This window comes from Nasonia vitripennis (assembly GCF_009193385.2).
Source record: "Nasonia vitripennis strain AsymCx chromosome 5 unlocalized genomic scaffold, Nvit_psr_1.1 chr5_random0002, whole genome shotgun sequence".
In the NCBI taxonomy this organism is placed as follows: domain Eukaryota; kingdom Metazoa; phylum Arthropoda; class Insecta; order Hymenoptera; family Pteromalidae; genus Nasonia; species Nasonia vitripennis.
The window spans coordinates 2,771,921-2,795,495 of NW_022279652.1; the positions used below are offsets into that span (position 1 = coordinate 2,771,921).

Below are 23,575 nucleotides of genomic sequence, written 5' to 3' on the forward strand. Positions count from 1 at the left end.
TCCAAATAATTTGTAATGCGGGCGTTATTATTAAAAATGTTACATTTAATAATTAACGACAGTCTCCACTCTGTGAAACGCAGAGAGCAAATTTACAACCAATATTAATATAAATTGAAAATTTTACAGTCATTCTAAAGCCTTCAATTCATACTGATTTATGGCGTTAATACTTAAATTCTATAATTATTTAATTTTTTTTTTCAATTTCCAAATTGCCGCCAATAAACTGTACTAAATTCGGCCCCGTTGGTATGACGGTGGTCCTTATGTCAAAAGCTTAAAATATATAAATATACAATATAGTGTGTCTCCTCTGAGACGAGACATAAAGAGTGTCGGATCTGCGCCGATCACCCTTCTCTCTGCCATAACTTCTGTCTGAGTTTCCTTCGCGGCACAGTCGAGCATAGTCTTCTTCTTCTTATTATATGGCTTTATTTTGTTGGTTTTGCAAACCAACTATGACTAAGGCTATGTCGAGCATAATGATAATATCTATTGTGCAATTTTCATTTACAAATTCTATTTAGTACTGGAGTTGACTATCGAACTGTTCATTCAGTTGAACGCGAGCGACTTTAGTTAGATTTACTTAATATCCTGTTACTAAACGACTGAGGTTAAATTTACTGTAATTTTGAGTAAGCGCAACGTTTTTATTTTTCGCGTGAGGGCACTTGGAGATCTGAAATTGTTCGTCTGTTCATTTGGGGGTATACTGGACCAGCACGTTAATTTTGACCAAGATTTGAAAAATTCTCAACGCGAGAAATGACGTGGAACAGCCCATATATATCTAAACGTACACGCATACCGTTTTTACATATATTTCAAAAACTAGAGACAATGTAACAAATCTATGTCTCGTAAACCAATAATGTATCCATTCACTGAAAAAAATCTCGAAAATCCGCGGCACGAGTCCGTGCTCCAACTCTACAAAACGACCTGCAGAGGACCCGGAATCCATGACTCTGCGGTATAAAAATTTGGGGGGCGCTGTTGGCCGGCGACTTGTACCGCGGGTGCCCGAGTAAGCCAGTAGAATGTAAGTAAAGAAAACATTCATTAATTTTACCGTTTGGATTGTAAAATAAGGCACTTGCGTACTTTGGTCGTGCACTAAAAACTGTTTAGATGCGTTTAAGAAAAATAAAAAATCGCGATTCCGAGATTTTTTGAATTTTCCGCTTTTTATAACTTTTTTCCTGAACCTCCATGTTTTATTTACTAGAGTTGAGGTAAAAGCTCTTTTTGTTAACGATAATTTGCATTTTTGGTATTTTCTGTATTATTCGGAAGTTAAGGAAGCGAAAACGTTACAGCAACTCAATTTGAGAATTTATCGCTGTGTCACGCTTACTTTCAGATATTGGCATATATTTATACGAATATTTATACGATACAAATATGTAACGAAAATTTTTATCGTTCAAACTTTATTTTTTAAGCTATATTTGAAGAAAGCAAGAATTTCGGCCACTTTTTTCGCATTTCGAACTACTGTGCATCGTCTGCTATCTATAAGTTAAGCAGCAGTGCTTCAGCACTCTGCATTTTTAACAAACTTACTAATAAACTCTGCACTTTTCGGAGTATAATATTTGAGCGGAAAGGATCCTAGGACACGGTTCTCACGTTTACACTGAAAAAATACGTTCGTCATGTGTTTTTCATAAGCTAAGTGGGTTTTTTCTCCTGACGTCTAACATAACACCAGATGAGTACTGGTACATCAATCGGGAGCCTGGATAAAGAGTTTTCAGACTGCTTAAAGAGATTATTCAGAAGCGGTGACGTATTTCAGTATCGATTCAACACAGGTCTGCTGAAATCTATATTAAGTCTCCTAGGGGAAGGTGTCATCAACTTTTTCGAGGTTAGAAAGTGAATATACTCAGCCTTTCTTACTTTGCGTGCGAAATTGCCGACATCATCACGGCCACGCATAGGTTTCTGATTTTTGCTACAAAAGTGCGACACTTACAACAGCCTTAGTCTTAACAGCACTGTACCAAAAGTGCCAAAAGTTTAAAGCGCCGAGATAACGATGTTAAAATTACATTCTTTTGCCAGAGGACAACGCAAGTACGAGCAGGAACCACGTGCTGGATGTCGGGCGATTCCACGTACAGTCAATAATCTTATAAAATGCAGCTCTAACAAGCGCAAACGCCATCCGAAGGGCACGAATGTGGTTCCGAAAACGCGTATTAAAACATTGCTGGAATGTTCCTACTGCATCAACCGTCGAAAAATAACTAGTAGCAGCTTGAAGAAGGAGAGAAAGCTACCTCTAAAGCAGCAAGTAGACAACAAAGATTATACGCGTAGGAAAACATAGGAACAAAACCCGCAATCACCATCAAGACAAACGAGTGCTCCTACTATATAGACTATACATCACCGAGTGACCATACGGCACTGGCGTTTAGTCAGAAGCCTGTGTTATCCACACAAGCGAATGCAAGCACCGGAGGGTTGCCAACATACAGGAGAGTATACCTATCATCTGCAGCCTTGCAAATACCTCCTGCCTAAAAGACACTTCTGACATCAGAAGCTAGAGCATTGACAGTTGAGATCAAGTTGCCAACCAAGTTGGAAGAACGATACGGTGCCGAAGCTCACACCACGAAGCCCACGTTCTACAATTGCGCGATCATCGACAAAAACATGATAGCAGTGCAAATGTTCTGTGCCGAAGTGTGCATCAAAAAGCGTTTTAGACTTGTAAGGCTTCTACCTTGACTCGAGATAGCATAAGCTGTTCAATGAGAAAGAAGTTAAGATATCTCTGTGCTCGAGATGACAAATGTTGCGAAAAGAGATACGCTGCCTTAAGGGGTCAAGCCTGGGTTAAACCCTGCAAAAAAACAAAAAGATATTCTTCTTACCAAAAAATTTTTGATTTGATGTAATTTGAAAAAAAAATTCTATTGAAAATATATAAAATATACACCATTTTTATCGAAAAAAAAACATGTATATACCTTTTAAAATCATTGACCAAAATTCATGACATTTCACTATATAAATAAGAGTTTTCAGTCACTTGCCACGGTTTTTTGAAAGATCCGGACCGTCTTCTTTACTCTATCCGGGCTTAAAATGTACCTTAAACATGCCCCCTCGGACCGATCGAGAGATATTTCTAAAAAATATGAATTAAATATAGTTAGCAACAAATTTTGTTATCTAAAAAATATCAATTAAACATTGCTAGCAACAAATTTTGTATTTGATTTATATTTTGTACATATAAAGAACATTATAAATTCTACCTTTTCCCAAAATTTTAGCGCTCCAGCTCAAAAAATGAGCTATGAATTTTCGAAAAAATGCCTAATTTTCCGGTTTTTCCTAATTATCCGATTGAGGCGTAGATATTTCTATTCTCTACAAATTATCTCTTTGAAACATTCTGATAGCTCCTTTAGTTTTAAAGTTATAAGCAAAAAAAAAAGACCAAAATCGCGATTTTTGCAATAAATTGTTAATAACTAACAATAAGGAACGGAAATGCGAGTGAAAAACATATACCTTTTCATCTGCTTATCATCCTTTACATGATCGCACAATCGGTTTGTTGCAACAAATTATGTCATGCAAATTTGGAAAAATCAAAATTTGTCAGATTTTTAATTGAAAAACTATTAGGTTTACAGAAAATATTATAGATACCTTTTTTATCTTGTTTTGATGAAGAATTAGCCAGTATTTTTTTATTTCTGTAGGTCTCTTAATAAAATGTTGAAATTTGGACCAAATCACCGACAAAAGCAACATTTTTAGAATAAGACTTAGAATAAGCTTTTTGTATACAATTTGAATTTACTTTGAAAATTTCTTTAATGAGAATATCTATTTTCTTAGTCTGAGCTAATTTAATAATTTTAGCAGCAGTTGATGGCATTAATTGAATGAAAATCTGCTTTTTTCTCCGTCTTATCTCATGCACAAAACACTCACGATTATACAATAATCGTAATTTTGCGGAAAACCTAAAAACAATCCAAAGTCATAGTGCTATCGCGCGTGCATGCACGTGGTCCGTAAATTCCAAGAGGCCTGCCGCGATAATTGGGGTTACGCCATGGAACTATTGGCGGGAGAGAGCGCCTGCAATTTTTCCATAGCGCTAGTCGCAGTTCAGGCGGCAGCACTTGGAATTACTCCAGGCTGCTCGCGCAGGATATACTCCATGGAGGACTCACCAACAACGAGTCCATGATTTTTCTCTCAGTGCAATTTCATAGGCATCTTCCTACATTTTCCATTTGATAAATGTCCGCATTAATGTATGTGTATTCTTATACGCCGGTATCTAAACTTCTAGATAGCGGATTTTAATCCACCAAGGCTCTGAAACGAGGTTTTCGGGAACTTTTCGCACAAAAGTAAAGCGACGAAGAGAATTTGACCCTACGTCCCCGAGATCTCAAGGCGCGTGCTCTAACCACTGAGCCAACGACGCACTACTCTGTACTCGCCTATAATACCCGCCCGTTACAGCTCATACCTTTTTTTATTATAACGGAATGGTCTTTCTATTATGTATTTCAATAATACATTAAACTGGGTAAAGCTACGTGCCAATGAATTGGCAGTTTTTTTTATATCAATACATAAAATGATTAATAATTTAAGCTTTAATACCAAAATAAATAAAAATTAAATAATAGTGTTGTAAATATTTAACTTTACTGGTATGTCGCATTTTTTATTAATTTATTGATTTAAACTATTGGTTAACTCTATTAATTATACAGAGGCTAAATAAGCAAGGTTATTTATAATCATCAGTAAATTCTTTGACCAACACATTCTGGTTTGGGAAATTAATATCTAAAAATTTGTTTATGTTTTTATCAGCGTTTGATAAAATAATTAAAACTTAAAACTCACCCTTTCATAATAGTGTAAATATTTCTTAAGAGCCTCACGAGCTTGGGCATGCACACTTTCATGAGCTATATTCGGATTCTCCTTGTAACGTGAACATTCATAGTATTCACTTCCATGCGTTTTCCAATCTCCAAGACACATCCAACAAAATTCATGTTTGCAATTATAACATTGCATGTGATTACAACCCCCATTTTTTTCTATACATATGTGACACTTAGGGCACTAAAAATAGAGAAATAAAAACAAGTTTTTAACTTATTTATAAAATTTAAATATATTTATATATTAGGTAAAACTAAAAAATTAATTACATCTTTTGTATGGGCACTAATATAATTAGCGGTTTCAGAATCATCAGCACATTTCGTTAACCATTTTTTTATAGTATTGCAATCTGTAGGTGCATGATAATTCATGCCACAACGAAAACAAAACACTGTTTTGCACACGTTACATATAACCCTTTTAGCGCATAATTCTTTGGATCGGATTACAATTTGGCAGTTTGGTCCTGGACAGAACCGAAGCTGTGGATGTGACTTGACATAGTCACGAAATACAAACTGTTGATATCTTTCTCGCATGATTGGCTTCGTCAAAATTGATAGCACAAAGTCTTCTGGCGCCAAAATATTACAATCGTTGGCCATACAACTAATACCTAGAAGCATAATTTCACACAATTATAAAATATCAATGAATTAGTTTCGAATAAAAATAACGACCAGATTAATATTTAATAATTAATCAAAACGCTAGCTTAAGACGTGTACGTTTTCACGACTGCGAGTGCAGGAACTGATAACATATCGATGCCGATATGTTACCAACACATGCACTTTGCCATAGTAGCGCAAACTATATTAGCTGGTTGAGCGCAAGCAGATAGCGTGCACAAATACAATGCAGAAAAGATGGGCTACCAAGAGTATAAAAAGAGCACACTAGCACATAGCTGCACTAATTGTACATGGTCTGGTCAAAGTTTGCTATCAGGTAGACTCTTTGGTCCTCTATGCTTCCCGTACTGCAAGCTCTGCTTATCCAAAAAAGTATAGAACGTGGAGTTTGACCATGTGGCAAAGCCAGTGAAAATAATCAGCAGAGCCAAATTATGCCAAACTATGCCAAATCTTGCCGAACTGTGCAACATTATGCTATACTCGTGTGACTTTGGACATTTTGCACGATTTAGCATTGTTTGGCATAGTGTGGTACAGTAAAGTGTTTTTAAATAATTAAAAGAAATTTATCATAAATTATCACAAAATTCATTTAAAATGATAATTATTTCTTAATGTTATTATCATTTTTGTGTTACCATTTGTTATCAAATATTTTGTTCCATACAATATTTTCAATCTGTTAATAATTTTCTAATTCATTTTAAATGAAAATATTATTTGGATATTTACATTTTGATAAAGCCACGTAAAGTTGCCTATGGAAAAATAAAGATCTTCGAATATACGATCCTACAGAATTAAAACTTCGACCTTGTGATTTATTAATAGTCATTGTAAATGCTAAAACAATAGGAAATTATTTTCTATATAAAATAAAAGGTATGGATGAAGATTCTCCAGTATTTAATGTTATTCTAGGTATAAATAATTTGTTTCCTTTATGTTCCCCTGTTATGATTTCAGTCTCTATATTAAACTCATAAAGCTTTGCAATTTTTATTCTCGATCCGTTACATCATCTTTCATTGATACTTAAATTGTTAAGTGGTTTATTTATTTTCTTTGTATTTCCTTGAGTAGCATTGTAAATCTTCCTTTCCGCTGTTCTAGTCTTAATTTCAGAAAATAAAAAAAGCTATTGAACAGATATCAAATAAGATTATAAACTAGTGGAAACTCAAAACAGACAAGAAATATATTATTAAGTTAGTCATTTTCTTCGAATTGTAGTTAGATATTCGACGATGAGGGCATTTCTGGTGCAGTATACACATGACATTTGCGCATATGTATGTTCGTATGTTCAGCTTTATTTTATCAAATAATGCGTTTACATCCTCGTGGACTTCCGAAGAAGGATATGTATATTAAATAATTTTATTTTCTTCTAGTAGTAAAAATTCTATATTTTGTATATTTTTAAATTTTATTGGTTGTTTATGTTGTTCTAGACAACACATCGAGTCAAGAAGGTTATTTATTATTCGACAATCCATTTTGTTGTTATGGACGAAATAGTACATTACACAACTAGGGGCGAATTAGCCCCTCGTTGTGTACCGTGCTTTTTATAATCAAGAGATCGACAGCGCTCTTTTAAGCCTGCCTAAAAAAGCAGAATTTTGAAAATTTGATAATTTTTGAAAATTTGATAATTTTTGAAAATTTGATAATTTTTGAAAATTTGATAATTTTTGAAAATTTGATAATTTTTGAAAATTTGATAATTTTTGAAAATTTGATAATTTTTGAAAATTTGATAATTTTTGAAAATTTGATAATTTTTGAAAATTGAAAATTTCGGAAATTTTGGAGGCAAAGTGCTGTTTACTTTCGCCCCTAGGGAAAAGACACTTTCGCCTTAAGATATATGTATATATGCGTGTTTAGGTGTGATTATATGTATATATACACACAAAAACACTAAAAAGACCTTTGGCCCAGTCTTGAACAACTCGACTTTCGCTCCACTTTTTCGTAGGCGAAAAGCGCGTTTTTGATGCACATGTTATGAAAATATTATTTTGCAACACAAGCACGATTTTCGCGTTTTTCAGGCCTATTTAGCGGGACTAAAGTAACTTTTTTAGGAGCGGCGGGCAAAAAGAATTAAAAAACGTCCGCTTCTGGAAGGAGCGGGCGTTTTTAATTCTTTTTTTTTTGCTCAGCGGGCGTTCTTCATTTTTTTTTCAATACCGTATTTGCGGGCAAAAAAATTAATAACACCCGCTAAAATTTTTCGGATAATATTTATAAATATTTCTAAATATTATATATATATATATATTTTATATATTATATTTATATTATTTAGTACCTTGTGGTTCTATCTGAATTAATCCTTCATTAATACTTAAATCGCGAATCAACATTATTATGGCATGAATTTTCAATTTTAATTTATAGAAGAAAGACCCTTTTGAATCTAATTCAGAGTTTCTGGCATATAATTCTGTTGAGAATAAGCGAGCAGAATTCGAGCGACTGCAGAGATCACGATGGGACTGTTCTTCCCTCTCTCCCCGTCGAACTACGGCCAGCGTCGACGTCGCGGCTGCGGCGCCGGCGCTCACTTCTCTGTGTGCTCTCATGCGAGAAAGACGCGTTCGCGATACGATTGCATCTACATAGTTCCTTTGTTTGTTAGTTCGATTTATAGTTCATTACTTGTGTTAAGTAAGCTCGAGGTAAGCTCCAATTAATAAAGTGTTTTATATGAAAATAGGTGTTATTTATTTTCCCAAGTCACGCCAGGCCTAGTATAGGTCCAACAAATTCAAATAAATATCATCATCTGTTTGATCATCACCTTTACGTGTAGCGTAATCTATACTACAAGTTTTTGTTTCTCTATCGATTAGATTCAAAATTCTGTTATTTAAAAGACTAATATCATCATTATGTGGAGCTTATGTTATACAGTTAATATTATTATTTTTATTTTTTTTGTTAATATGTTTGTATATCTTTGAAAATACATCATTTGTTTTCCAATTATTCAGGATAATCAGTGGATTAATTTTACCATCTCCTAATTTTAACGAAAATGAAGAGAATTCATCATTTTCAGATCTTATATTTTTGTGTACTTTCATTATATTAAATAGATGCCATAATGTAGAGTACTTAAGTGTGATTTCAATAATTGTACTTTAAAAACTATTTGTAATAACTAGTAAAATTTGACGAAAATGACCTCCTAAAACCATTAATTTACCACCAAAATATAAATCGTTACTACAAACATCTTTAACAAAAAGTTTTATCTATAATTTCTAAAGCGTTTTCATGATATGTTAGTTAAATCTGAAGGTAACCTAAACGTTTAATGACTTGTTATTTCTCTTGGCAATAATATTGATGCTATTCCTGTCTAAGCCATTAATAAAATATTTTTCGCTCTTGATAGATACTAATATATTATTTTATATAAAAATGTCTTTCCTGATCTACCTAGTCCATCAATTAAATGCATTTTTTCTACACTATTAGTTAATATTTCAAAAATATTTTTCTGATCTATGTTTAATTTAAAATACATATTACAAAACATCTCTTTACATTTCATGATAATTTATTGATATTTTTGATAATTGTTTGAATCAAGTTGACATGTGGTGTTGGAAGACCAAAATCTTTACAAGACATGTCTTCCGTAGACAATCCTCTATCATATTAAAATGTGTCTAGTAGTCTCCGGCTATAAGTTCACTTCATCCCGAAAACTACCCATCCTTAGGGTGTTGGGTAAACCGTAAGTAAACCGGAAGTCGACCGGAAGTAGGCAGGAAGTGAACTGGAAGTTTACCGCAAGTGAATCGGAAGTAATCGGAAAAAATAAAAAATGACACGGAAGTGACCAGAATTATTGGAAATAGGTAAATGAAATGAAACAAAAACTCAGAATATTCTACTTCGACTTTGAATTTATTCTGAGAGCACAAGGAAAGAGGCACGTCTGATCTCTACGAGAAGCTGTCAGAGAATAAGGGCTGCAGAGGGCTAGAGTGACCAGCGAGCTAACGGGCTTTTATAAGTGCATGCGGACTCCAGATGGCTAAGCTCTCCAAAAAATCGGAGACGAGCAACGAGTCACAAACCCGAGCCAGACATAAAACTATAAATCTGGGAAAGGGATTTACTTTTGCCGTCATAACTTTCTACATCTGTTCAGGATTTTTTTTTTAATATACAAAACTAGCATATCCAACAAGAATGATGTATATTTGCTGAAGTACTCCTAAGGGGTGAATCAAAGATAAATCAATATATGGACACACTCACTCACATACCCACACACGCATGCACACACACAGGGGAAGAAAGCCCGAAGATAAATTAAATATGGATAGTGAGTTAATAACATTATTACCCCAAGCGGATCAAGACACAGAGCCCAGTCCCGCCGTTGATTCCGATCGGGTGAAAGCCCTGGTGGTCGGCGCAGGCCCCATGGAGATTGGGGGGGGGGGGGGGCAAATTCACTTAAAAGCCGCAGAGGTTTGACCCCTGCTGCATGTAGAGACGCAGGTAATATAGAAATGGAGGTTGATGCAGACAGAGATAAGAGAGCTATTTGTATAAGCAAAGGAATGCGCACTTAGACCGCCTTGGCAGAAGAATCTAGGAATTGATGGACTATGTCAGGGATAGGCATTATGTGCACAAACAAATTAAAAATCTTGTCCGAATTGTAAGAGTAAGCTATAAAATCTCTGCATGGCAGATAATATCTTACAGCAATGCCAACGCCCGGGAACTCAGGGGAAGAAAACCCAGACAACCCCAAGTCTTAGATCTCAAAAGGCGGGTACAACAAAGGAAACCCCAACTACTTCGCAGAATAGAAATGGAAAGAATATAGGAGAGGATAACCAACCTAAGAAGGAAGTAAGGCAGGGAGTCGTTACAAGAAAGTCAAAGAAAAAGGATAAAAAGGCAAGCAAAGAGGATAAAAGTGTCCCTGGCGCTACAAACCAGAATAAGACCAGCAAGGGTAGACCAAAACGGGTAAGACCTCCCGGACAGGATGCTTTAATCATCAAGGCTGCAGAAGGAAAGAGCTATGCAGACATTTTGTCAAAAATGAAAGCGGCTCCGCCACGTAACAGGCTGGGGAATAGCGTAAATGAAATACGCAGAACAGTTGCACGAGATCTTCTAATAGAGCTTAAACGCACAAAAGAAGTCAAAACCTCGGACTTCCTTGAAGCAGTTAAAGCAGTACTAGTGGTAGGCGCCACATTGAAGTGAGAGATCTACAGAAGATCAGAATAAGATGGGTCAACTGTTGGATCCGAGTAGCTAACCGCGAAAACGAGCCGCTTAGGTAGTATAAATGCCTAGGTTTTGGCCATATCGGCAGAAACTGCACAGTAACTAATGATAGAAGTAAGCTTTGCTTTAAATGTGAAAAAGATGGGCACAAAGCGAAGGAGTGTAAGAACCAACCCAACTGTGTACTCTGCAAAGAAGGCACAGGTGGGAAGAGTGACCGAGCAGCTGGTAGATATGCATGCCCAGTTTACCGAGCTGTAGTAGAAGCCACTGACAGACGAAGAAAATAAAAATAGAGCAGTGAAATATAAATTACTGCGCAACTGCACAGGACCTACTGAGCTAGCATGTCCGTGAGACAGGAATCGACATAGCCATCGTCTGTGAACAATACAGAGACCTGAACAAACCATCGTGGGATATGGACAGTACTGATAAAGCGGCGATATGGGCATGCGGAGACGACGCTCTCCAGCAAAAAATGACAAGACATAATGAAGGATTCGTACGCGATATGGTCGCAAGTGTACACATTTACAGCTGCTATGCTTCTCCTAACGCGCCGCTAAAACACTTCAGACGACTGTTAGACCGGCTAGTACAGGATGCTGTAGGAAAAAAAAACCGGTACTGATAGCAGACGTTTTCAACGCCTGGACATTAGAGTGGGGCAGCCAAAGGACAAACGAAAGAGGACGAGCGCTATTGAAAGCATTCGCCCTTGACTTAGTCTTAGTTAAACAAGGATGTTCTTACACATTTCAAAGAGGAGACGCAGGGTTTATCATAGATCTCACTTTTGTTAGCAGCTGCCTAATTGGCTTAGATAGATAGTGGAAGGTGAGCGATCATTACATAAATAGTGACCACCAAGCGACAATAATGTATATAGGAATATCAAAAGAGAGATCCAACGGGAGGGCAAAGACAAAAAGAGTCGGTTGGAAAACAAAGGATTATGATAAGGAGACGTTCCTGTTGGCTCTAGAAGAAATACAGCTGTTTGGATCTGCGAATGATAAGGTCGAGCAGGTAACAGGAAATATTACCCGTACCTGCGACGCAACGATGCCGAAGAGGGCTCCAAATTATAGACGACCGCCAGTATAATGGTAAGATAAAGAAATTGACGCTGCATGCAGTGAGTATCATCGAACCAGAAGACGCGAACAGCGGGTCCGGAAGAAATACTACAAGACTGGTCGAGGTCAAAAAGTAGCAAAAACCCGAAACAAGGAAATGAAGGATGCTTAACGGATACTCAAGAAAAAAATTCGAGAAAATAAACGTCGGTGCCTTAAAGAATTACAGGACGAGTTTGAGCTGGATCAATGGGGGCAACCGTACCAAGTAGTAATGAAAAAGATAAAAGGAGATTATATTCCCCCTCCTAAGAGCCCAGAATTACTGGACCGTACTGTGACCACGCTGTTTCCCCTTCAACTGGAAGTAACAGCTACCCCTGAAGCGGAGCCAAATGACGAAATCATTCCAACAATCATTACAGAGGAATTACTGGCTGCACGCAAAAGAATTGGGAACAACAAGGTTCCAGGCCTGGATAGCATATCCAATATTGCATTGAAAGAAGCTAAACAGGCACGCCCCGATGTCTTTGTGGATCTGTACAATTCATTTCTCGAAGAAGGGACGTTTCCTAAGAACTGGAAGAAGCAACGCCTCGTACAACTACCAAAATGAGATAAGCCACCTGGAGAAGCTGCCTCATACAGACCACTCTGCAATGCTGGATACCTTGAGCAAGATTTTAGAGCGCATCGGACCGATGCAGAGGAAAGTAGGTCACTGAGTTGAGCCAACACTGCTGCCTGAAGCAGAGAAACGTAGGAGCTAGGGTTGAGTACCTCTAAGTGCTCCTCAGACCGATGTTGAAGAAAGTAGGTAACTAAGTTGAGCCTAGACTTCCTCACCCGATGAAGAGGAACGTAGGTGTCGGGGTTGAGTCTGTCCAGAGGATGATCGGTCGATGCTGCTCGAAGTAGACGACCAGACGATGCTGCAGGAAGCAGACGGCTGGACGATGCAGAATGAACAAGATGGCAGGACGATGCAGAATGAAGAAGACTAGTTTGATCCTGAACCCCTAATCACCTTGGTGGATGGGAGATGTATGGAAATGTCAAACATTAAAGGAAAAGCCAAAAAAGGCTAGTTAACGGGCCCCACGAAAGTATTGTTCAATGATAGTACCTGTGGGGATCCGGTGTCGGCGAGCAACTTGTGCCGAGCTTGCTCTGCCTACGGCACATAAAAGAAAAAAAAACACGCACACACACATACACTAGTGTGAGGTATCAAAATATTTTAAATTATGTGCAATTCAAATTGTATCTATTACTAAAAATATCATCAATATAACTCATTTTCTAAAATGTACATTTAAATATGTATTTAACGCAGTATACAGTTGAACACACTTCAACGTCAATGTGACAGTTAAATTTTATTAATTAAAAATTTTAATAATTAAAGTATTGGCTATATAAAAAAACAAATCAATTGTCTATTGATCTATTATCTGTGTATTTTATAATATCTTCTCCATTGATCTATTATCAATGAGGTATTATGAAATACTACACTGTTTTAGCTACCGCGCTCCTTGATAAGAAATATTTTACTTTGGGAAAAGTGCAGTTTTACTATTCCATGGCTCATTTATCGAATAACCCATTTTGTCAAAAAATCTTCCCTGCACATAGCCTAATTATGAAGACTTCTAAATCTATGGTTAAAATGTATGTTTCAACTATACAAATAAAAATAATAATTTTTAAAACTATAAAACTCTTAGTTGTAATATTTATCTTTAAATATTATTTAAAATTATTAAAAACTGTTGTTAAATATTGATGTATAATATAAAAAATTAATATCATAAAATAAAATTTTGTTTAAAAATCAAAATTTTATTTTTATAGTTGAAACATAAATTTTAACCATAGATTTATAAGTTTTCATAATTCGGCTATGCGCAGGGAACATTTTTTGTCAAAGTGGGTTACTCGATGAAATGAGACATCGAACAGTGAAAATAGCACTTTTACCTAAGTCAAATATTTCTTATTCTAAGTACAAATGAAAATTTGTTAATGTTTAATTACATATTTGATTTACAAAAATTTATATAATTTAAAATAGTTCTTATAATCAGTGGAGTTTCCCTTTAAAATAATATTGTAATATTATTATAAAACTGTTTAACATATATTATTTTTTTTATACTACTACATTTCATTCATTTTGATTTATCTATTTTTTTACATCTGTAAGTTTTTTGCAATTGAAATATACTATTATGATACATAATATTATTGGCATGCACAATATTGCAGAATTAACCAAATTCTCCTAACATTTTACTCTTATCGAAAGTTAAATTTTTGTAGAGATTACATTTCTTTTTGGGCGAACTTATTAGAAGAATCCTTAATTTCGTCTGAAAATAAAATAGATTTTATAATTATCCCCTATTATATTAAAGAAAAATCCATTTTGGCGTTCTCCGTTTCTCCAATTTTTATGAATTAGAGTGACCTCTTTATTATATTAAATCTCGTTTGAATCATCATCAATTAATTAACAACCTTGTGCTATAGCATCGACTTAGAGGTAACGATTTCAGACCCGTCTCACCGATCATCAAAGCAAACAGCGTCCTTTCATTGAATCCCATAAAGTCAATATATGCACAAGGTTGTAGTTTTATTAGAATTATTTAACATACTTCAAATGAGAAGTAATATATATGATACCCTGCGAAGACTTTAAAACGTTTCTGTTTCTGATACTAAATTATCTATGACTATGATTTACCATTTTATTACGCATACCTACGGCTTCTACAGGTCAGAGCAAAATAATTAGAGAAAAAACTATTAAAAGTTCATTGATAAATAACAGGAAACTATTTGTATAAACTTAACCTGCGCAGTCTTCCGATACTGCAACAAATTTTTGTGGATAACTATAATAGTATATTCCAGATAAATTTAATATTTAAAATAATAGGATTTACTGATGTGACCGCTTTTAGAGGTCACAGCAGAATAAGCACTGGAACCAATATTTCACGCTATGTATATATTCTTTCGCGCATGCGCGGACGTCATTTATAAACAAAAGAAAATTTTTTTATAAACTCAACGTGCGCAGTATTCCGAACGTCTAGTCTACTTCTGATATTACAATAAATTTGTTTGAATAACTATAAAAGTATATTCCAGATAAATTTAATATTCATAATAATAGGATTTACCGATGTGACCGCTTCTAGAAGTCGCGGACGACACTTATAAACAAGAGAACAATTTTTTGAAGTGATAACTTCTTATCGGACGGTGAACCTACAATGTTTGTAACTTCTGGAATGCGTTAGATCGAATGCGTTAAATGGAATGCGTTACAGTGATATCTATAGGTGCTCTTAGTATAGGGCTCTTAGCTCTTGACCCGGCAGGCCGGGTCTTCGTGCGCAAAGCTAAACATAGATTTACTCTCTTAGGACCTTATACACTCTCTCCGGGCGCAGGGATAAGTATACATATAGCTATACCGTTTTCGGACCCCCTACCTCTCCGAGCAATACCTATAGATCTAGTCTCTTATGCATACTATACCGCATTACTTTGCTTACGCTTTCCTTTACTGTCTTTCTCATTCTCTCTGTACCCCCTCGTTGGTATATCGCCTTTTATAGACAGTGACACTGCGTATTTGTTATCCAGTGTCATACGAATTGTTAAATGCATAATTGTGAAAATAATTGAGTGAGCTCTATCGGTACTTCGAGGAAGGTAGCTTACCGATCGGCACAGCTCATTCGGACACGCGCCAATTTCGGTTATCGATACAGGAGGATTGCCATACGAGATCGTGTTTGTACGGAATAAATTTTATATAATCACAACTATTATTAACGTAGTAAATGGGCTTGCGAACGGTGCAGTTGGAAAATTAGTTTACATTGAAACTAACGATCAAAATGAAATTACACGTGTATGGTTGCACTTTCAAGATTCACCAAAAACTGGACAAAAAAATAAGACTAAAAGCTGCTGCTCACATAACTAAATATAATATCCATCCTCAAGCGGTGCCAATTGACCGAAGAACTGCAACTGTTTACTTAAATAATAATAAAACCATTATTGCAAAAAGAAATCATTTCCCGTTAGTATCAGCATGCTACTTTGAAAACAATATTTTTTCTTTATTTTTATAATCCTTTCCAAAAATTATATTCATTTTCATTTGAATAATAAATAAGTTCAATTTTAAATACTTTCTACTTAAATCGGGTACGTGCCAGTCCGCCCAACGCCGAGAAGTTCGTCTGCTCGAGAGCGCTAGAGCAGGGGTATAGTTTGTACGGCCAGAGTATAACACTGATGTGAGCGCTGTCGCACATGGGGACGCCATGTTAACATGTAATCATCGTTAAGCGCGACAGCGATTTAATTTGCAATGGCGCTTCTTGAAAAAAATAAGTGTTAAATTAACTAATTATATTATTCATGATATTATTTTGGTAAGATGTACATCCGATTATTAATTTTGAATTAATAATAAGACTTGGTAAATATATAGCAGTTATGCATATTCGAAAGAAAAAAAACGCTAAAGGAACCGTTTGATTGATTAAACTTATTTTTATCGAGTAATCTCGATAGAAGTAATATTTAAAAATAACATTAGTAAACACGTTTCATACTAAAATTCATATTCAAATGACTTGCGCAATTGCTACACTGTCTTCAAAAACCTTGTTGAATTAGTTATTATACATTCAGGAAAAAATCGACAAAAATACGAATATTCGGTTCTGCATATTATATTCAAGTAAAGCGCTTTAACCAAACTTTAACCACGACCCCCGAATTTTATTTAACAGAATAAATAAATAAATAATAAATAAATAAGAACCCGCGCGCAGCAAGTTTGATAGCCAGATTGTTCGGCACATCAGAACAAGGCTAACAAGCGCGAGCGTTGATATAAAACAAAATTGCGTTAATCCACTAACCCCGCGCGCAGCGAGTTCGATAATAATTTAGTCGGCAAAATGTTAAAATCTACCTACCCCGCGCGTAGCAAGTTCGATAGCGAAATACTTTGGCAAATCGGAGGGAGGCTAGCGAATGCGAGCGTTGATATAAAACGGAAATACTCAAATCCACCTACCCTGTGCCCAGCGAGTTCGATAATAATTTAGTCGGGCAAATCGGAGGAAAGCTAGCTAATAAGAGCGATAGTTCTAAAACGAAAATTCTGAAATCCACCTACCCCGCGCGCAGCGAGTTTGATAATAATTTAGTTGGCAAATCGGAGAAAGGCGAGCAGAAGCGAGTGATCACTCTTAAACTGAAATGCTTAAATCCACCTATTCGGATTCGGGCGTTTAAGATTCAGTATTTTTGCACGCAACCGCGCGCCTCCCTTGGATGTGCCGATGTATTTCGCTATCGGACTCGCTACGCGCAAAGTAGGTAAATTTAAGCCTTTCCGTTTAAGAATAATCTCTGGCACTTGCTAGACTTGCTCTGATTTGTCGTCCATAATCATCGAACTCACTGGTCGCGGGGTACGTGGATTAAAGCATTTCCGTTTTAGATTATCGCTCGCATTCGCTAGCCTCCCTCCGATTTGCCAAAGTATTTCGCTATCGAACTTGCTGCGCACGAGGTAGGTAGATTTAAATATTTCAGTTTTAGATTAATCGCTCGCGCTTGTTAGCCTTGCTCCGATTAGCCGACGAATTTGGGTATCGAACTTGCTGCGAGCGGGATAGGTAGATTTGAGCATTTCAGTTTTAGAATGATCGCTTGCATTCGCTCGCTTTCCTCTGATTTGTCGATTAAATTATTATCGAACTCGCTGTGCGCGGGGCAGGTAGATTTAAGCATTTCAGTTTAAGAGTGATCGCTCGCTTCTGCTCGCCTTTCTCCGATTTGCCAACTAAATTATTATCAAACTCGCTGCGCGCGGGGTAGGTGGATTTCAGAATTTTCGTTTTAGAACTATCGCTCTTATTCGCTAGCTTTCCTCCGATTTGCCCGACTAAATTATTATCGAACTCGCTGGGCACAGGATAGGTGGATTTGAGTATTTCCGTTTTATATCAACGCTCGCATTCGCTAGCCTCCCTCCGATTTGCCAAAGTATTTCGCTATCGAACTTGCTGCGCGCGGGGTAGGTAGATTTTAACATTTTGCCGACTAAATTATTATCGAACTCGCTGCGCGCGGGGTTAGTGGATTAACGCAATTTTGTTTTATATCAACGCTCGCGCTTGTTAGCCTTGTTCTGATGTGCCGAACAATCTGGGTATCAAACTTGCTGCGCGCGGTGTTAGGTGGAAACTTGAAGAGTTTCCCCTTTTATGTGAGTCTGCCTATCTGACACGCTCTACATATGTCCAGGGCGGAATCTGGTCAGGATCCGTATCCCTACCTGCAAATGTCTTTTCTTTCCTAATGGTAGTGATCCAAATTAATATTTATGAATCTTACCTTGCGATTTTTGTGCTTGAACGATTGAATAGAAAAACTCTTCTTTCTAGACCTTTCCTCCTTTTCGTATTTCGGGATTCTTAGTAATGAGTAACTTCTGAAATTCTCACTTGAAATCTGAACAATGAACACTATTATCTCTGAGTAATTAATTTGAATCTGTGAACTAGAATGTAACTACAACAAATCTAAATCTTTGGATAAAAATCTGAATATAACTTCGAAAATCTATTGATCCGCCGGCTTCTGTGCCCGATCACGGAGTGAGTGAGCAGCGTGGTTCTAGAGCGCTCGGAAGAGGTTCCATACCTCCCACGCCGTCGCCAGCTTACTTCCCCTTAGCCGCGTTACAGTGTCGACGCTTGTTGCACTCATTAGACCTTACGGAGCCTGGCAACTAGTTGCTCGCCGAAACTGCAACGTAGCTCCGCACGTGCGCCTCTAGCCGTTGGCGTGGAAGTTGTTTAGGTCAGCGAGATTCTTAGCCACTTGATACTTTTGTGGCCTTGAGTCTCGCTGTACCTTTATACGTGTAGAATTTTCTCGATTCTACATTTGAAATTATTATTTCAAATGTGAATCGAGAAAGTTGTCACGTAACATCCTCCTCCCCCCCCCTCCCCCCTTGAGAACGTTTCTCGTCACCGAGAAACAAATGACGCTGTTATTTTTGGGTGCGTGGTCCCGTAAGTGGAAAAGAAAAAAAATTGTGTTCGATGTGGTTGAGTGAAAGAGGAAAGGAGATTTTTGTCAGAATGATTCGATTTATTCCGAGGGGTAAAGGGCTTTAATTTACTTTTTGTTGTTATTGCAAATTTTTTATTTATTATTATTTGTTTTGGTCTCCGGTCAATTGTGCTGTTTCTTTTCCTTTTTAGATAATGTCGTTAATGTCTTGTGAGTTATGGCGCAGCACATGATCTATATGTGTTGATGCTTTCGCTCATGGTTCTTTAATACGTCTAGCCTATGATTGTTTTGCTTGAAATACACACCTAGTGTGTTTGGTTGATGGAATTTTGACTAGAGAAACGCCATTGACGAAACTTCTATGGGTTTTAAATGTTTTGCTTTTATGTTCGGGTGGGTGGCTGTAGGGATTTTCGAATCATTCTGTTCCTTTAGTATTATTTATGGATATTGAACGTGCGTTTTAACTAATATTCCACTTACTTTTTGTTGCTGTGGTCCGTGGTCCTACATTAGGTGCCTTACGTGCTAAATTGTTAGTACTTTTTGATCTCCTGCGCTTAACTAATTGGCTTATGTCTAAATACTTCATTTTGTTAGTGTACAATTTTATGTTCTATTTATGTGGATACATAAGGGTTGCAACTAAACTTGGTGTAATGTAAAAGTACAAAAATATATTATTTATTTCTTTGGCCCCCCCCCCCCCTAGTTTTTTGGTGCCATGTACAAAGAGAATTAATAGAAAAATTTCATAAAGATAAAAAAAAGGAAGGAAAAAAAAATGTTATTGTGATAATCGCGCGTAACTATAAATACTCATTTTGTCTTCTTCCTCGTTGATTTGTTGGTAATTTTCTTGTAGCCATAGTATTTGTTCTGGACCGCTGACTGGATTAATGTTTTGGTCCATTGTTGCTCCTAGTGGGTTTGTTTCGTCATGTCCTTGTGGTAGTTCTTCTATGTCTATTTCTTCCATTATAATCACATCAGGTGATGTCGACTGATCCCTGCTTATTTGTTCGTTTTCTGTGGCCATGTTCTCTTCTTTTGGATCTTCTTGGACCCTTGTACAATGTTGTTTGTGAGCTTCCATGTGTTGGTATTGTATATACTTGCCAAACTCTTTATGATGTTTTAGTATTTCTCCATTCTGTATCTTACGTACGAACTCGTGGTCCTCCTTGTTTCTATAGTCGCTCATTTTGCCGCATACACTGTTTTTTTCTGTACTGTGTCTCGTTCTTCTTGGGGTGCCGTGGTGGTGCCCATCTTTGTTTGAATCTTTCACTGCAATGATCTATTGGTTTCTTGGCATCCCCCTTGTCAAAGTACTGCACGAAAGCTAGGTACTTCCTGAGTGGTTTGTTGTGTTCTTGTTTCTTGTGCAGCACGAAAGTTATGTGGTCCAGTGGACCAAATACAGCAAATATCCTTCCGAAGACTTCAGAGTTCATGCCCAAAGGTACCTGGGCATAGAATCTTAGCCCTACTGTGTCATCCAGTGGTCCTGTTATTATTTCTGGCATCGGTATTGGCTTTTCGCTTGGCGATTTTTGCGGTCGTGATGGTTATGGTGTTGTTAATGGCGTCGCTAATAACGGTGGTCGAAGTGCTGGCGGTAAGAGTAGTAATATCGGAATGACCAGTGGTATGTTTATTGCTGCTGCTGGTGTTGTCTATGTAGGGATATCTGGTAGTGGTTGTTCTATGGTTTTCTTTTATTAGTGCTGTTGCATACTCCGCTGCTTTATTGTTGTGCAGAGAGATCTGGTATCTCATTATTAGTTTGGTGCGGCCTTGTTGGTCCGTATAAACTTTCTCTATTTCACATGGTCCAAATTGTTTTAAGTTTGCTTTTATGTCGTTTGGGTTTCCCCTTATGCTTGTCGACATAGTTTTTTCGTTTATTTTGTTGACCCTCATTACCTCTCCTGGTTCAATTCGTTTTATTGTGGTCCAAGTAATAATCTAGGGCGGTAGCACCTAAGCCCTGTCTGTATTCATTTGATACGGCTTTCACTGGGTCCGTTCTACCTTGTAGATCTTTGCCTAGGCCCTTGCCTTCTATGTAGCCCATTTTCTCCATTATGCTTTGTGATTTTGACTTCGTGTATGTTTTAATCACCTCGTTATTATTCTCTTCTTTTGCATATTCGAAGTTTGCTATATACATGTGTGATCTGGCTGTTGGTGTGAAGGCGATCACGCATGGTCCATGTGTCATGAAGTCATTCATGGCATCTTCTTTTTGTCCTTTGAATTTTATGAGGACTTTGGAATTTCCCATGTCCGTGATTTCCAAGATGTCTATTTTGTTTTGGTCCATTTTCCTGTAACAAAGAGGAATGAAAGATAGAAGGTATCGTTGCATGCTGTAATGTAAGATATTGTTTTAGGGTTTGACATATTTGGTCATGCAATGTTTATTTGTTTTAGGGGTTATAAACTTTGTCTATTTATTATTAGGGGTTTTATTGAGGTCCAATTTATTTTTAATTCAAATGGAAAACAAAATGTTTGATTATAGGGATTGGGTGGTGTGGGCGTTATGTTATAGCGTACGGTAGGATAATTTGTCTTTATGAGAGATATCAGTCCTGCGGAACGCTGGTCATCATTTATATTTTATTCATGTGTGTGTGGATTTGAGGTTGAGTTATGAGAAAGAAAATAAATTCAAGAGACGTAGCAGAACAGGTCTACTAACAGTAAGAGAAAATGGACCTTATTCACCTATTTCCTTGATTGCTCTATTTAGCGAGTAGGAGCCTTTCTTTGTGGGTTTGACCTACAGGCTACTGCTGTCCATGACTTATCAAGAAACAACAATATTCTATATCTGAATGTGTGAGTCGAATAAAGGAAAAGAAAAATTCTACGTTCACGTATGTGGTGACAGAACATTTTATGTTTCAGTGGGTTATGTGAGTTAGGTTTCAACTTGATTTAAAGGATATTGTTGCATATGGTTCAACGCTACGCAGGAGTGGACTACGTTCAAGTATGTGAAGATAAAACATTTTGTGTTTATGTGGGTTGTGTCAGTTAGGTTTCAACTTTTTAAACCTTTGTTGATAGAATTGACGGGGACATTTCAGTTAATATGTCCATTTGTGACTCACATCTTGTCATCAATAATGTTCTCCTTTGGGAATGGGTTGTTAGTTAGATTTGTGATAAAGGAACAAATGTTTTTGATTACGATGGAGTTTTTCTTTATTTATTCTTTAGATCTATCATCTACATCCATTTTTTCCAAGACATTTTTAGGGATATTTTTATTTTCAACGCGTGTTATGAAATAAGAATTAGCTGGGTCCAGTTAAAAAATTAAACGTTTTTCTTGATCTATGGTGTTATTTGGTGTTGGTATCTTTGGTAACTCTGGTAGTTCTGGTAGCTCTGGCTTTATGATGTTGCTTAACGTTGGTACTTCTTGTTGAATTACTTCCGCCTTAGCTTCCTTTCTGATTTTGGTTAGCATGGGGACATTTTGGGGTGTTGCTGTTCCGGCTGAGGAAGCTGCCATAGGGTTCTGGCAATTGGTACATTTGGCTTGTTTCTTACAAATTTGGTCATGTAATTCATACAGGCTCACGTCGATATCCCTCTTGCAGTACGGGTGGAATTTTGCATCTATTCCATTTTCGCTCTGGCTCTTCTTTTTAGGTTCAGCAAATGTTGCTTTGTACGTTGGGTCACTATTCTTTCTTGCTCTCTCTGCGTCAGATTCCTCAAAATATTGTACGTAGCCGTACAAACGTCCCTTTTTGTCTCGTATGGTCTCATAATATACCATCTTTCCAAACTCCGCAAAGTGCTGGAAAAAGGCCTCATCCTTTTCTTTATCGATGCCCTGCCAGGGTAAAATGCAAAATAACCTATCTTTACTCATTTCTTTTGCTTGTTGCGTGTCGTTCACGACTCGTACTTCGCGTTGGACCGAAGGGTTTCTTTTTACTGGAGTAGGAATGTTATCATTGGGTAGCGACCTTCTTGTCGGTATTGATATTGTTCTAGCCAGTCTTCTGAACTTGTTTTCTCTTATGAGTATGGTCTTTAAATCATTAGCTCGTATGGTCTCCATTACTGTATCGTAGGTTATAGTAATCTTTTTGCTTCCGGGGTCTGTTCTGTGTTTTTCGGTAAAAATACATCGTGGTTTCCCAACTTGTTCAAATTCTCGCACAACGGTCCAGACTGGCACTTGCATGTCGCAGAATATTGATACGCTTGTAGCTGCCGTGATCTTGCTACTTTCTGTAAATATAGATTTTTTTGTGTTAGGGGATGTACTGTTAAAGCCTGGTTCGTATACAGAGGTGTGTTAATAATCGCATTCCGCTTCATTTTTAAATTGGGTTTCTATTATGAATGATTTGGATTTACTTAATTTATTGCATTTTGTTTTAGAAGTGCTGGGGGTTTCTGTTAGGTTTGTTTCGATTATGGGCTTATCGCAATTGGGTTCGT

The 23,575-nt window shown here is 36.9% G+C and overlaps 1 protein-coding gene across 2 annotated transcripts in view; it reads right to left on the reverse strand.

Annotated features, from left to right (window-relative positions):
* LOC100115774 (potential E3 ubiquitin-protein ligase ariadne-2) overlaps positions 1–23,575 on the reverse strand; it is a 93,093-nt gene that overhangs the window by 39,383 nt on the left and 30,135 nt on the right. For both annotated transcript variants that reach the window (XM_031932837.2, XM_031932838.2), the window contains exons 2-3: positions 5,226–5,575; positions 4,912–5,136 (exon numbers count right to left, since the gene is read on the reverse strand). In XM_031932837.2, coding sequence (XP_031788697.1) covers positions 4,912–5,136; positions 5,226–5,575 — 575 coding nt within the window. The remainder of the gene's footprint in view (positions 1–4,911; positions 5,137–5,225; positions 5,576–23,575) is intronic.